Raw genomic sequence first — 14,168 nt, 5'->3', positions numbered from 1 at the left:
GCATTTCTGATGATTGGCGCATATCAGATAGTTAACGTTTACTTACCATCGGAAAACAGTCGTTAATGCGGAGCATGCCATTCATCATAACAATTTGCTACTCCAGTGATTCAAAATGAAAATTTGTTAGTGATGGTAATGTAGACCTGCCTGATAAGAATCCGTCAAATTTGTCGTGACCATCCGATTAAAATGGCAACTGAATATTAGAATTACAATCTCGTAGTCTTTACTAGCCGACAAAAATCGTCCGCGTAAAGAGAAACCTAAGTGAGTACGTAAACCAGTTTCACTCGCGTATGCCTCATTTGCTGCGCCCTTTGACGCAAAATAGATTTTTGAAATTCATTTTCGAGATGACTTGCACGGCAAGTGCAGGTCGGTTATCCACCCATACTTCTACCGTAGTTAGCGTCGCGAAAGCACTGAGTGACAGAGTATATTCTTACCATACACAGACTTCTATATATAGGCAGAAATCTGTGTTACCATAGCAAAGTGCGACAGAGCCTTGAAGCAAGCGGATCATAAGCGGAGCAGGCTGCCCTGGTGCGCACCGTGACTGGTGTGAAGTGAGCCGTTCGAGTCCTAATCGATGCTGAAAAAATCGACTTAGCAAATCGACCTCAACTCGATATGATTCGATATTTTCGATATAGCCGCACGCGCAAGGCCACGACGGCACTCGATGTCACGTATAATTCCCTCTAAATGACCAACGTACGCAAATGAAGATTACATTTCGTCAATATTGTGAATGGTGAATAAAAATCACAGTTTTCACTCCTGTGGATGCTTGGAAACCGTTTTGATCTTATCGAATAATCTGTATCATTTCATCAGAAAGTAAAACCGTCTGCTACATGATGCGCCATGTTCGAGCCACGTCCTAACTTCATGGCAGCGGCTTCGTGTTTAGGTTTACAATAAGTATATTTCATTTGACATTTTAATCCCTGTTCTAAAGACCGAAACAATTACAACAATCATCAAACATGGTAAGTTCAATAATGGTTCAGTTTGTATCTATAAAATGTATTTATAAGCCGTCGAACCAATGCTAGCCGATTATCCTTTGACAAACCCTTCACCGCAATCTTTTCTGCACTTCACACGTCAAACCTTTCTGACAGCTTTTTCCGCTATAAATTTCAATTGAATATATTTTCGCACCTGCAAAACGATTTCAAAATCTTTCTTCAATTTATGATAAACACTCCCAAAACAAAAACAAATCTCAAGTATGGATTCACTAAATTTCACCTATCTTATGATTGAGAATAAATCCCCTGTACGACCTCTTGACGCTTGAAAGCTGCAAAAATTTGTGTTCGATGCCATACCAGCCGTTTTTCGAATACTGGCGTCATTCGTTTTTTTGTAATGTAACTTCTTCAATTGTAGCCGCTGCGACTAGACATTAAACGCAAGCTGACGGCGAGATCAGACAGAGTAAAGAGTGTCGATCTTCATCCATCTGAGCCATGGATGCTGTGTTCGTTATACCAGGGAAATGTCAACATCTGGAATCACGAGTCACAGACTTTGGCAAAGACCTTCGAAGTCTGCGACCTACCTGTCAGAACAGCAAAGTTTGTTGCAAGAAAAAATTGGGTCGTCACTGGCTCTGATGATATGCAAGTTAGAGTTTTTAACTACAACACATTGGAACGTGTTCATGCGTTCGAAGCACACAGCGATTATGTCAGATCTATCGCAGTTCATCCCACCCAACCGTTCATCCTTACCAGCAGTGGTTTGTATTATTTCATCAAGTTTTTTATGTCACTTAAACTGACTAATGAAGTCTATGTAGATGAAATCATTGAATGTTCAAAATATCTTTATTATATTTAACTACAGACGACATGCTGATAAAATTATGGAACTGGGACAAAGCTTGGCTCGGCCAGCAGGTCTTCGAGGGCCATACCCACTATGTCATGCAAATTGTGTTCAATCCGAAGGACAACAACACATTTGCCAGCGCATCTTTGGATCGCACGGTAAAAGTCTGGCAGCTCGGTTCATCGACGGCAAATTTCACCCTCGACGGACATGAGAAGGGTGTGAACTGCGTAGATTATTATCACGGAGGTGACAAGCCTTACCTTATTTCCGGAGCTGACGATAAGTACGTCAAGATATGGGATTACCAAAATAAAACCTGCGTCCAAACCCTTGAAGGACACACACAGAATATATCTGCAGTGTGCTTTCACCCAGAGCTGCCGATTGTTTTGACCGGTTCAGAAGATGGGACAGTTAGAATTTGGCATGCTGGTACATACAGGCTAGAGTCGTCACTTAACTACGGCTTTGAAAGAGTTTGGACGATTTCCTGCATGCGGGGATCTAACAACGTCGCCTTAGGGTATGATGAGGGCAGCGTAATGGTCAAAGTCGGTAGAGAGGAGCCTGCCGTTTCAATGGATTCTTTGGGCGGGAAAATTGTATGGGCAAGACATAGCGAGGTACAACAAGTAAACCTAAAAGCACTGGGAGAAGAGGCCCAGGATGGAGAGCGGCTTCCGTTGGCTGTCAAAGATATGGGAGCGTGCGAAATTTACCCACAAACTATACAACACAATCCAAATGGGAGATTTTTGGTTGTTTGCGGGGATGGTGAATACATTATTTACACTTCGATGGCTCTGAGAAACAAGGCTTTCGGACAGGCATCGGAATTTGTATGGGCTGCTGATTCGAGTCAGTATGCTGTTAGAGAAGGAACAAGCTCTGTGAAAATCTTCAAGAATTTCAAAGAACGGAAAAGCTTCAAACCCGATTTTGGGGCCGATGGTAAGTTTTCGCCTTGAATCAGCTATGGATAGATTTTTCGTAATCTCACTGACCTCGAGTAAAATAAACGACTATATACTTTGAATAATCCCAAAATTACTCCTATACGTTCAATTTCCTATTGTTTTAGGCATCTTTGGTGGATTTATGCTGGGAGTATCTTCCGGCTCTGGTCTTTCCTTCTTTGATTGGGATTCCCTAAAGCTGATTCGCCGCATCGACATTCAGCCGACGCACGTCTACTGGGCAGAGAACGCATCACTGGTAGCGCTAGCGACTGCCGATCAATACTTTATTTTAAAATTCCATGCAGATGCTGTTAATAATCTGCCAGAAAACACTGAAGATATCGAAGATGCATTCGAGGTAAGTTCACACGTTTTTTAATCAATACCTCACCCTCATGCTACAATAGCATTAATCATATCCAATTATAACGATGTTCCAAGTACCGTAATTATGGTCAATTTATCTAAATGAGAATACGAACTTTTCAGATGGTCGCGGAAATGAGTGAGGCAGTGAAAACTGGTCTCTGGGTAGGCGACTGCTTCATTTACACCAACAGCGTAAATCGAATCAATTACTTTGTCGGAGGCGAAGTCGTCACCATATCACATTTGGACAGGCCGATGTATCTGTTGGGTTACGTTCCACGAGACAACAGGCTTTACCTATGTGACAAGGAACTCTCCGTGGTTTCATACTCTCTCTTGCTATCCGTACTGGAATACCAAACCGCAGTTATGCGAAAAGACTTTGAAACCGCTGACAGAGTGCTGCCAACTGTACCAAAAGAGCATCGCACCAGAGTGGCTCACTTTTTGGAGAAACAAGTAATACTCTCATTCGTTTTTTCTCAAGCTCAGAAATCTTAATTCACAATTACTATGCACAACAAAAAGAAGCAGCAGAGTCCAGTTTCCATAATCCAAAATTTTTTCACAGGGTTTCAAAGAACAAGCGCTGGCAGTCTCTACGGATCCAGAGCATAGATTCGAATTGGCTTTGGCACTAGGTGACCTTAGGACGGCGCATGATTTAGCAAAAGAAGCTAGTAGTCAACAGAAATGGCGACAGCTTGCAGCCCTTGCCACTCAAAAAGGCAAATTGCGTTTGGCTCAAGAATGCTTGCACCACGCGCAAGACTTTGGTGGTCTTCTACTACTGGCTACAAGTACCGGCAATGCTGGAATGATAAGAAAACTTGGCGAAGCCGCCGACGATTCAGGAAAAAACAACATTTCGTTTCTCTCGAATTTCCTCCTTGGAGATATCGACAAGTGTTTAGATATCCTGATAAAAACTGATAGGATTCCCGAGGCTGCATTCTTTGCGAGAGCCTATGCTCCCAGCAAAATATCTTCTGTGGTAAAATTGTGGCGTGAAAAATTATCGATCGTGAGCGAAAAGGCTGGACAGAGCCTGGCAGACCCCGAACAATACGAGAATCTCTTTCCCGGATTTCGAGAAAGTCTCAAGGTTGAACAGTTTTTGAGGGACGAAGCCAAACAGACCATACCAGCAGCCGCTTACCCGTCAGTCAAGGTAAACTCTATAATTGTGTGAAACTGCGCAACGATATGGCGACAAAGTCCAACTACCTACTTTTCTTATGTCTACGTTGAAAAAGTTAACTGTTTCGTATAAAATTGCAGAAATGTTACGATCACACATGTGACCATTGAAATTATCGAGTTTCCTTCAAAAGTCTATCTCTTCGCATTGTCTTGCCCGTCATAATTTTAGTTTCAGTATTTCTCAAGTACGTTAGCACGTCCTTCAATTCTAACATTCAACGAGTAGTAGGAAATCTTACATAAATTGAGAAATTTAAATCAACTGGTATTTATAAGCTTTCGATTTATTTTAAAGATGAATAGTTTTAAATTGTGTCTGATAAATTCGCGAAATATTGGTACATATGAACAACGTTACGATTATGATAATAATTCCAAAGACATGACTGCAGGACTGAATTCACCGTCACGAAGCCGATACTAGTGATAATTGAATTGTAGCGATATATTTATCTCAAACTTAACCCACACGTATGGAAATCCAATTAAAACAAATATATTTTAGATTGTATCAACCATAAATAATGATTTATTTATACATCTGCACATCAAGTACCAATTTGATATTGCAAGGATAGTTAAGGCGTCATGCCAATTTGACTTCAAGTCTTAACGGAAAGGTACCGATATTTGCAATTCGCTATTTTGTGAATTTGCATTTCTATGTACCGATATGAATTAAACAAAAATAGAAGGAAATTTCAAACTACATAAATGAATATGAATCGCTCATATTAAATGTCAGAACAATTTTCTCAATAACTGTTTCAAACAAATTTATCGGCGTGGAAATTTGGACTCTATGATGCCACAGTTCAAAAACATCATAATATAATCGTAAAAAATTTGCCATAAATATTTGGAATATCGTGTGTATTGTAACCAGAAATTAAGAAAGTCAGGCTATGTATAAACGGGCTCTTGATGAAGAACAGTACAAAGATGTAAAGTGCTGAGACTTTGTATAATGAATCCCGACTAGCAGTATCAGCCATCAGAGATATGACGAAATAAACTGCTGGGAACTGGTTTATGGTGATTGTACCGACTATAAATTGATATTATACTTACGTAGCGCAAATCATCTCATTTAAAGAAACCTACCGTACAAACCAATCAACCTGAAATCTCTGGCCATAAACATAATAACAATAAGAATCCGCTGTTTTGCAGATCACATAAGATTTTTTTATAGGCATTTATACCCACGTTATAAAATGTTAACACTAAGCTACCCTTTTTAAAGATAGTAGATACGCTCTATGTGATCTCTGTATATTACTAATGGATTCAAAAGTAGCTGTGCAAATTTCAACTCTGAAGCAGGCTGGATTTTTTTTTTTAGCTCAATGTCTTTTAAACCGACTTGTCACCACCTCTCAACTACCACCCATATTCAGCTAATAAACTTTTTTGTTGCTGCGCATTATCGCGTGTTTGATAAACACGACATGCCCAAAGACAAATAATACAGCCATCTAGTTCATGTTGCCTGAACATTAAAATCGTTATCCTGTCGTTCATACCTTGTAATGTGCAAAAACTTAACAATACCGTAATAAGTTGATAGGTTTTATATTGAAAAATGTCCACTAAATAGTTTCGCAGCTCTCTAATGTACGTTCTTTATGTTTTTCTGTATCTTCGGTTGCGAGCCACTTCACAGCGAAATACTCACTGTACGATTCTGTTTTCTCTTACAGCCAAATGTCGCCCGCAAACCTCTGGACGAAATGCAAGCGGCCGAAGAGGCTGGCAACTTCTTCTATAGAGGTGAACTACTTCCAGGAGCTTCAGATGAGCCCGAGCTCAAAGACTCGGGTGATCTTTTGGCCAATCGACTGGTAGATCTTGATATTAGCAAGCCAACTTTCATCCCTGCCCCAGCCACAAACCAACCTCCGACAAGCCTTCCAGCTGCTCCGTTGAAACCCTCTGTAGCTGCACAACCTCTGGTACCGCAACAAGTCACTAAACCAGCAAGCACGACAAGACCATTAACCGTAGATGATGACGACGACATAGATTTTGACCTCGAACTTGATGAAAATATCGATACCACTGTGAGTACTGCTATTTGAATATCTGTTATATTATCCTTGATTTAATTTTCCGTGAAATCTGGTCTAGTTGAGCATATGCCATCTTCTGTAACAGAGGGAATATAAGTGTTTAGTTCTGATTACTGCAATCAGATTTTCATTTGCATATGGGTACAGGACACATTTTCTTCAGAAATGGAAATTTCAAGTTATTCCAACGAGCAGTGAACTTTTTCATATCGCACACGAAAAAATGTTAAGTGCCGCAAACTCTCGTTCAAAAATGTCAAGAATTACAATTTTACTCACCGCATGCGAAAATTCTATCACCCACTCAGCCTGCTCGTGTAATAAGACCCTTGCAGAAGTGGTGGAACCATTGAAACAGCAGGTTTCAAGCATCAAGAAGGAGGAGAAAGCGCAAAGGCTTCTTTACTCAAAAATCTTGTGCGTACAAAACGCCTATAGCATAGAGATCAAATCCGATTCCATGAAACTAATTTCCAAGAAATACTAGGATGCATGGTATCACAAAGCTTTAGTGATTCTCGAACTCGAAATGAAAATGAAAGTAGCATTAACACCTGGTATCCTAGCGATCCATAAATGAAACGGATCAATTTCTGACCATTAAAAAACCATTACGAGTAGTTTCATGCAGCTTGGTTGTCAAAACAACAAGTTAACCGGATCTGAGTTAGCAACCCATGGGGCTAAAGCAAAACGCATGACTGAAACAATTTGTCCTACGCCTCACCCCCTTCCATATGAGTTGTAAATGTCACTGAGGTGAATTAGTGACCGGATAAGGTGACGGACTGCCTGCATGCTTATTCCCAGTCCTGAGCAGTTCTAGCGAATGGGAGAGAAAAAGGAAAGAAAAAAGAGTCTGCAATTAAACGATGTTTTAGTGCCTTTAATGCCATTATAGGCTTTGCTGTAACGCTAGAAGGGTGTAGAATTACCAAAACAGACTGACTGTACTGACCAGGAGAAGCAGGTATGCAAACCTATACGAAGCTACTGCCTACCTGCGACTTTAAGGTGAGGTAAAAAAAAAATAAAAATATACACAGACGTCCAGTGCTACATTCCGTCATCAACACAGTGCTCCTTTTTTCCAATTATTTTTGCTTATTTTTTCTACTCATCTAGTGTCAGGATTCGTCTTACTCTTGTTTCGTGTTAACTGAGCCAATTTTTTTTTTCTTCCAGAGTAATAAAAGATTTATTAATTGCAGTTAGCTCCAAGACAGCGAGGAAAAAAAGGATGGTGGTAGCTCATTGTCTTAAATTGTAATAGAAATCTGCATAGTCTTTTAAACTCCTCTTTCCTTTCTCCTCTTATTTTTTATCATCGTTGCCAAATCAAATACAGCTTTAGTTCAATTAACAAATCAGAAAAGACGATGGAGAAGGTAAGATAATTTTAGCAATTGAAATTCTTGGGGTTTGACGTTATTCTTCTTCAGATTTATTAGACCGGGTGACTAGGTGACTCGTGCGTATCGAGAAACCTCGGTGTAATAACGTGGGGCAGAGCGTGACAAAACATAGGCTAGCGAAGGTAAACGGGATCTTCACCTTAAGGGTGGGTTGTTGTGGAAACAAGGCTGTAAACAAAATATACCTTGACTACCGTCGAGTAAACATATAGAGGAGAAAGTCTGGGATACTTTTAGCCTCGTTTGTATCAGTTACCTGATCTGCTATGGTTCTAATTATCTGATTCTTAATTCTTACGACCTCCATTTGAGAATCCGTCGCCAATGAATTTCTTCTTTGTAATTCAGATAATTTACTTACGTTGCGCTTGTTTTTGTTGACTACTTTATTGTCATGCAAGTCTAAAATTTTATTCGTTACTATTTTTCAGGATGTAAATTTGGACGATGACTTGCTAGGAGAAGACTAGATAGAAGAAAAGTGAATCCTCTGCAACTGCACACGCTAATCTTCAAATTGTTTTACATACATCTCTGCCAGAATACCCCGAGGTGAACTCATCTCATTCATTCCCTGCTACAAGCACTTTGAAGTATTAATTTAGAGAAAATATAATATACTGTACAATAAATGTATGTGAGATATTTTTCACGTAATAATATATGAATAATTATTAAATTTTACCAAAGCGAAAGGAAGATAGTTGTACGAAAAGAGAAAGAGAGAGAGAGAGAGAGAGAGAGAGAGAGAGATAGAGAGAGAGAGAGAGAGCGAGAGAGAGAACAAGGAATTATCAAAAACGGAAACATAAATTTGTGTTTATTGTTGAAGTTTTCCAAGTCTCTAGAGTCTATGTAGTGCCACTCTCATTTTGAAAAACTGTTCTGACTGTCTTCATAAACGCATCGTTCACTGTCTTTAGTCAGAGAAAACTTCTGGGACTTCCGGTGAGTTGGATAGAGGCTAAAGTGTTTTGAATACATAGGCTTCTGTAACAGATACACCTACCTGGCTGTTTATAAAATAATATTAAACCGTACAATGCGTTGCATGTTTGTTTAACAAACGTCTTCAGTAACCTGGCGTCACAATTTATACCGCAACTTACACGCTTCGTACAATATCTCTTTCCGCTCCCGATGACGATATTCTCGAGGATTGATCGCGAAAGAATTACAATTTTCTCACATGCTATCACATGGTACACTATTAAACGGTGTTTTAACACTAGGTTTCGCCCTGGTAATATGATCGGGAAGGAAACGTGAAATGCTGAAAAAGATTTAACTGCCTAACTTAGCCAATCTTAAATATGTATTGCTGAGTAATATTTGATTTGAATGGTTTTATTTAAAATAGGCATTTACAATGTAAATGGCACTTTGCGTTGAACATTTTAAACGTTCTCAAAGTAACTATTTACATTCACCCATTTAAATTATGTTTTCGTAAGAAATTTTCATTTTAAAGGGATGTATTGAAGCATTTTACCCAGCAGTGTAAATATGTGTAAACTTTAGAATCGCATGCCTCGAAATTTCCAGAAAAAAATACAGAAAACTACGTAATCGCAGTATCGAAATAACAATGAGAATCGAACTATCTGAAGTAAACCATTTTTTAGACCAATGGTAGATTAATATTTATTTCATATTTTCTCTCTAGCCGTACTTTTTGTAAGATTTTCGATACAATAATCTTGCGCCCAAGGAGCCCCGTGTTTAAAGTACACGATAACACTGCAAATCCATGTGATATCAAATTCTTCCGTTGGACTCTAGTGATTTTCAGCTAAATCCTCCGTCATTACCGCAAAAGAATATTAATTATCTCGAATCGATTTCAGAAGTGAATTTTATCCCCTGATCATCGTGCCTGACTCGAGCGAGAATTGGTCAAGCTGCGGTAATCGTGGAAATTCTACAAATCTGTAAAACAGAATGAAACGTTGAAGCGTGTATCCGTGGCATGCGCTGCGTAGGTTTTGTAATCCGTAAATATAAAACGTGGCATGTACAGGCCCACACAAGCTACGCAGATGGATGTATGTACGTATGTACCTCGGAACGGGAGCCGGTAGTTGCACGGCTGGCAAAACAGTGCAGTTAGCACGACGCGTACGTGCTCGATACCCGGGCAAAGCATGGAGGAGCAGAACTCGAACGGAGCACCGAGGCACGCCTGGTACCCGGGTAAAGTGTATAAATTAATAGGCGGCCAGAGAGGATTTGTGCGTGCCACGCGAGGTGCCCAGGGTGCCGGAGTGCTCGCGCTGCAGAAATATCCGGGCCGTCGGCGCAGCTTGCTTGCCGCAGCCACGGTCATCGGGGTGCTCGGGCAGGCCCCCGAAGCCAGGCGTGAGCTGTCCGTCTGCTGATTCTGCGATTTTCCATACTGAAACTCAGTGCGCTTTCGAGGCTCGCTTGAATATTTTTTTCTGCACGTCATAAGGCACTTATGTGCTTATAAGGCAATCGCAGGAAACTGCAAACGAGGTTCGATGAATCATAATCTCCGTGCGATGAGACCGTCGGAACTCATCTGGATTTTAGTGGGAAAAGATATTGCAACGGCGACGTTTGTTCTCTCAGTGTATCCACGGTTCTCGGTTTACATACCTAAATGAATGTCAAGAATGACCAAAGATATTCGATTAAATCGATTATTTTTGCAACAATTAATCGAGTATAATTGATTATTTTTGTAAACTCGATTAATCGCAAGATTCGATCATCTTTCCTCATGATTGGTTTTTGTTTTTTAATCCCATCAACGACGCAATACAATATCAATTTATGTGATCGAAGTATGAATTATCATTGTCTTACTTACCAATAAGTATCTATTTGATCCAATTAATGAAAGGTAAATGAATATTTTTCTCTGAAATTGGAAAATATTTTGAATGAAGCTGTAAATTGTGAAAAAACTTTTCCGCTTTTAAGACTGCATACCGAAATGACGAAATTTTGGTTCTAAATGCACCATTTCATAAAAACATGAAACAATCGATTGATAGATTATTTTTAGCTTGGTGGCCATCGCTAATATACACGTATGTATAAGAACTAACCGATTCGATGATTCATGGCGAGCGATATTCTTTCTAAAATTTTATTATATCTTTATTGTTTGTTTATTTTCTCTTTCATTCTTTGTGGGAGTGACGGAGGAGGGATCAAAATCGTCCGTTCGACAGCGGGCACAATTGGAAGGAATATACGCGTTTGAAGAAATAAACAAAATGAAAAAGAGATGGAAGGAAAATAAAAAAAAAGAAAAAGAAAGGCAAAGGCTTCAACGACGAGGAAACTAACACGAACGAACGAATGAACGAAGAAGTAACGTTCGCCCGCACTCAAAAATAGAAATAGCTCCGTTGACACCCCGCTACAAATTGCCCGCGTCATTGCAACGCCTCGCCTCGCCTTGCCTCGTCGACTACCGAGGGAAAGAGATTAATAAGAGAAATTTCGTGCCAGAGGAGATGTCGCTAGTATAATTAACTAATACTACGTGACGTAATGATATGTAGAGGCTTGGCGACGAACGGACGAATGGGACATGCTGCCTGTCTGTTACGCTCCCTTTTCCAATTCCCCAATGTCCTGGTCTTCGTCGCCTTTCTCGCATCCATGTCGCGTCGTCGTTAGACTCTTATATCGAAACAAAACAATTACGAAAAAATCCAAATCGTATCGCAACAGCTCACGTTGCTGTAACAACAATTAACAACGCGATGCGAAGCATTAATTTACTCTCACCTCGTCATTTTGTATAATTGCTTCTCGTGTTCCGAACAGGGAACGACGGGTGAACCGGAAATTCGTGTGAAACAGAAAAATCAAGAACCAGTTCGACCGAATCTTCATAAACGAAGTTCGATCTATGGGAACGCTGTCATCGACGCCACCTGTGTATAATATTCTATTCGGTTGTTGTTGACAATTGAAAAGAAACTGAGAAATCTGTGATGAAGTGTAAGGAAATCTAACGACGAGAGAAAATATTACCTATACCGATAAAGCGTCGATAAATCGTGAAGCCATATACAATAGTCACATGTCTAAGTGTCCCGTGGGGCTCTATAAGGCGGTAGTTGCCTCATATGAGAGTTGAAAAGAAGAAGATGAAGAAGAGGAAGAAAAAAAAAACGTCCCTGCATTTCCGTTAAACGTTCAAGTGCAGCGACCGTATATTTCGTGCCGTAGTACACCCTGCGTACGGTCTACGAGTTCGTAAATATTTAGCCACGCGTTTAGACGCCGGTGTATCGTTATGACATCCCGGCCAGCTCCACAAACAAATCCACTGAGCTAGACTCGTGTATATAATATTGTATGTATACCAATACGTTATATCGAAGCTGGCCGGTCCGAGAGTTATTTATGGTCCCTGTTATGCGCTCAGAGTCAACGAAGGAGCATATAATATAATATCAGGAACAGTGATTCCTTGTACTACCCCGGAGTCCGGAGACTGCGTCGAGGAAAAAGGCGCGTGACGTCACGGGGAGGGGGGGGGGGAGGGGATTGGTTTCCTCTCGCCGTGAAGGAATAATCTGCAACTGTATATCGCCGAAAGTTTCTTCACATTATTGTTAAAAACCTGAAAAAGAGATCCTTCTCGATTCGCGCAATTAAGACTATGGAAGTCATGTTAATGTCACTGCGTCATGTGCAGAGGTAGATTTTTTCATACATTGTTCATTGACTGACGCGGTCACTCTATAGAAAAGATGAAAAATGAGAGTATACCGAAACGGGCGGTAAGGGGGGGGGGGGGGGGGGAGATAATGCCGTGCTGCTATTCTGTTATTAATTTCAATGGAAAAAATTCTAAAATGTTCTTGTAACTATGAATAATAAAGCTCAAACTAAAATTACTCCAAGTGTTTTTCTTTCTATGAAAAAAAAACATAAAAATCGTAAAAATAGGTATGATCTTAGACTGTCCAAGCTTCCTTCCTTCCAAGCTTTCTTTCTCCCCTTCTTAAGGGGGTACCCTGGTCGATTTCGACGTTGACGTATATATCTCCAAATATCCAAGTCCACGTATCTCAAGCGCGAAAAAAGGCTCAGCAGTCCCATTCTATACGCAATTCCGAACAATGACACTCCACCGCATTTTCATTTGGCGAAGAAATGAAGAAATGGCATGGATTCTACGAAATCGCAATAGTACCCGAATTCCCCCTTAAGTCGCAATGTCGGTATAAAAAATAAATTCCAATCCGGTGATAAATCCGTATATTTTTCGCGAGAAATGTATTTGGACTTGAGTGCACTCCGGGCAATAATGGCTAACGGGGGCAAAGTGACGCGAACCCGGGGTTAATTAATATCTACGTATCCTGACGATGCTCGGCTCGCATTACACGGTTCACCGAATCCCGGGTCACCCGGATTTCCGAGGGTGCAGATACGAGCGACACGCGATCCGGATTTGCTTTCGTTTCGTGAGCTCAATTAATTATTATCCCCGACGGCTGGCGACCCTCGATCCCATCGCGTCTTCCCCGAGGCAGTCGAGGTGCTGCACGATCCTGTAATCCAAAACATTTCCAGGATGTTCGGTGTATCGGCGAGGCGGAGGCGGCAACGAGCCTCCGTCCAACGTCGACACCTCCGGATTCGACGCCGCGAAGAGAAAAATGAAGAAGAGCCCAGGGAAATAGAGGAAATAGAGGAAATAGAAGAGGGCGAAGGGGAGGACGAAACCAGAATGATCTGGAGAGAGGGAGGCGCACGTGCACTGCGTGGAATCCCGTCGCAGCTAATAGTCGCCTAAACGGTCCGCACGCCTGCCTGTCGTCGTACGTCACTCTGCCCTCACCTCGAGAGCCTCGTCCTCAGACTCCGCAGCTTCTTCGTCTTCTTCTTCTTTCCTCTCAAACTCTCCGCTACGGCGAACGATTATACCACGAACATAAGTATAGTCGCGATACTCGACATCTCTAGAAATATACCTGCAATATAAGACTTCTGTTATAGTTTCTCTGGTGAAAATTTCTATACTATAAACTAAGAATTTTTACAGAAATTGGATAATTTCGCATTATTTCTTACAAAATTGTATACATGCATGTACAGTTTTTCGTAAGGAATTGTTAATAAATTTCGTTAAAAATTATAGTATATTGTAGATTATTTTTTCTACAAATTTTTATGAGAAACTATGCATATTTAGAATTTTGTACGAAATGTCCCAATTTCCCTTAAAAATTCGTAGAGAATCGTAGAAATCATTTTCACCAGGGATTCTTTCGTATTTCGATGAGACAAGGATATAAAATACA

At 40.6% G+C, this 14,168-nt stretch overlaps 2 protein-coding genes across 2 annotated transcripts; one reads left to right on the top strand and one right to left on the bottom strand.

Annotated features, from left to right (window-relative positions):
• The first annotated feature begins 656 nt into the window (after positions 1 to 656).
• On the top strand, positions 657 to 8,560 carry LOC124302301 (coatomer subunit beta'). The gene is made up of 8 exons (XM_046758298.1): positions 657 to 998; positions 1,405 to 1,756; positions 1,864 to 2,802; positions 2,933 to 3,168; positions 3,300 to 3,638; positions 3,751 to 4,350; positions 6,086 to 6,445; positions 8,301 to 8,560. Exons 1-8 carry the CDS (start codon positions 996 to 998, stop codon positions 8,337 to 8,339), a joined length of 2,868 nt encoding a protein of 955 aa, XP_046614254.1. The 5' UTR covers positions 657 to 995; the 3' UTR covers positions 8,340 to 8,560.
• A 997-nt stretch (positions 8,561 to 9,557) lies between these two features.
• Positions 9,558 to 10,334, bottom strand: LOC124302359 (uncharacterized). Its single transcript, XM_046758474.1, has 2 exons — positions 9,931 to 10,334; positions 9,558 to 9,798 (listed from the first exon to the last, which is right to left on the bottom strand). Exons 1-2 carry the CDS (start codon positions 10,316 to 10,318, stop codon positions 9,791 to 9,793), a joined length of 396 nt encoding a protein of 131 aa, XP_046614430.1. The 5' UTR covers positions 10,319 to 10,334; the 3' UTR covers positions 9,558 to 9,790.
• Positions 10,335 to 14,168: the final 3,834 nt, after the last annotated feature.

Source organism: Neodiprion virginianus, chromosome 4 (genome assembly GCF_021901495.1).
Source record: "Neodiprion virginianus isolate iyNeoVirg1 chromosome 4, iyNeoVirg1.1, whole genome shotgun sequence".
Taxonomy (NCBI): Eukaryota; Metazoa; Arthropoda; class Insecta; order Hymenoptera; family Diprionidae; genus Neodiprion; species Neodiprion virginianus.
Note: the sequence above shows the minus strand (reverse complement) of the source record. Positions and strands in the feature narration are given on the sequence as shown.

What these genes read in the sequence shown, in the direction of transcription:
- LOC124302301 (XM_046758298.1), top strand. An exon ending in GTTCATCCTTACCAGCAGTG is followed by an intron (nt 1,757 to 1,863) that starts GTTTGTATTATT and finishes ATTTAACTACAG; the next exon opens with ACGACATGCTGATAAAATTA. An exon ending in ATATCGAAGATGCATTCGAG is followed by an intron (nt 3,169 to 3,299) that starts GTAAGTTCACAC and finishes CGAACTTTTCAG; the next exon opens with ATGGTCGCGGAAATGAGTGA.
- LOC124302359 (XM_046758474.1), bottom strand. Translation starts at nt 10,318, where the DNA reads ATGACGTGCAGAAAAAAATATTCAAGCGAGCCTCGAAAGCGCACTGAG.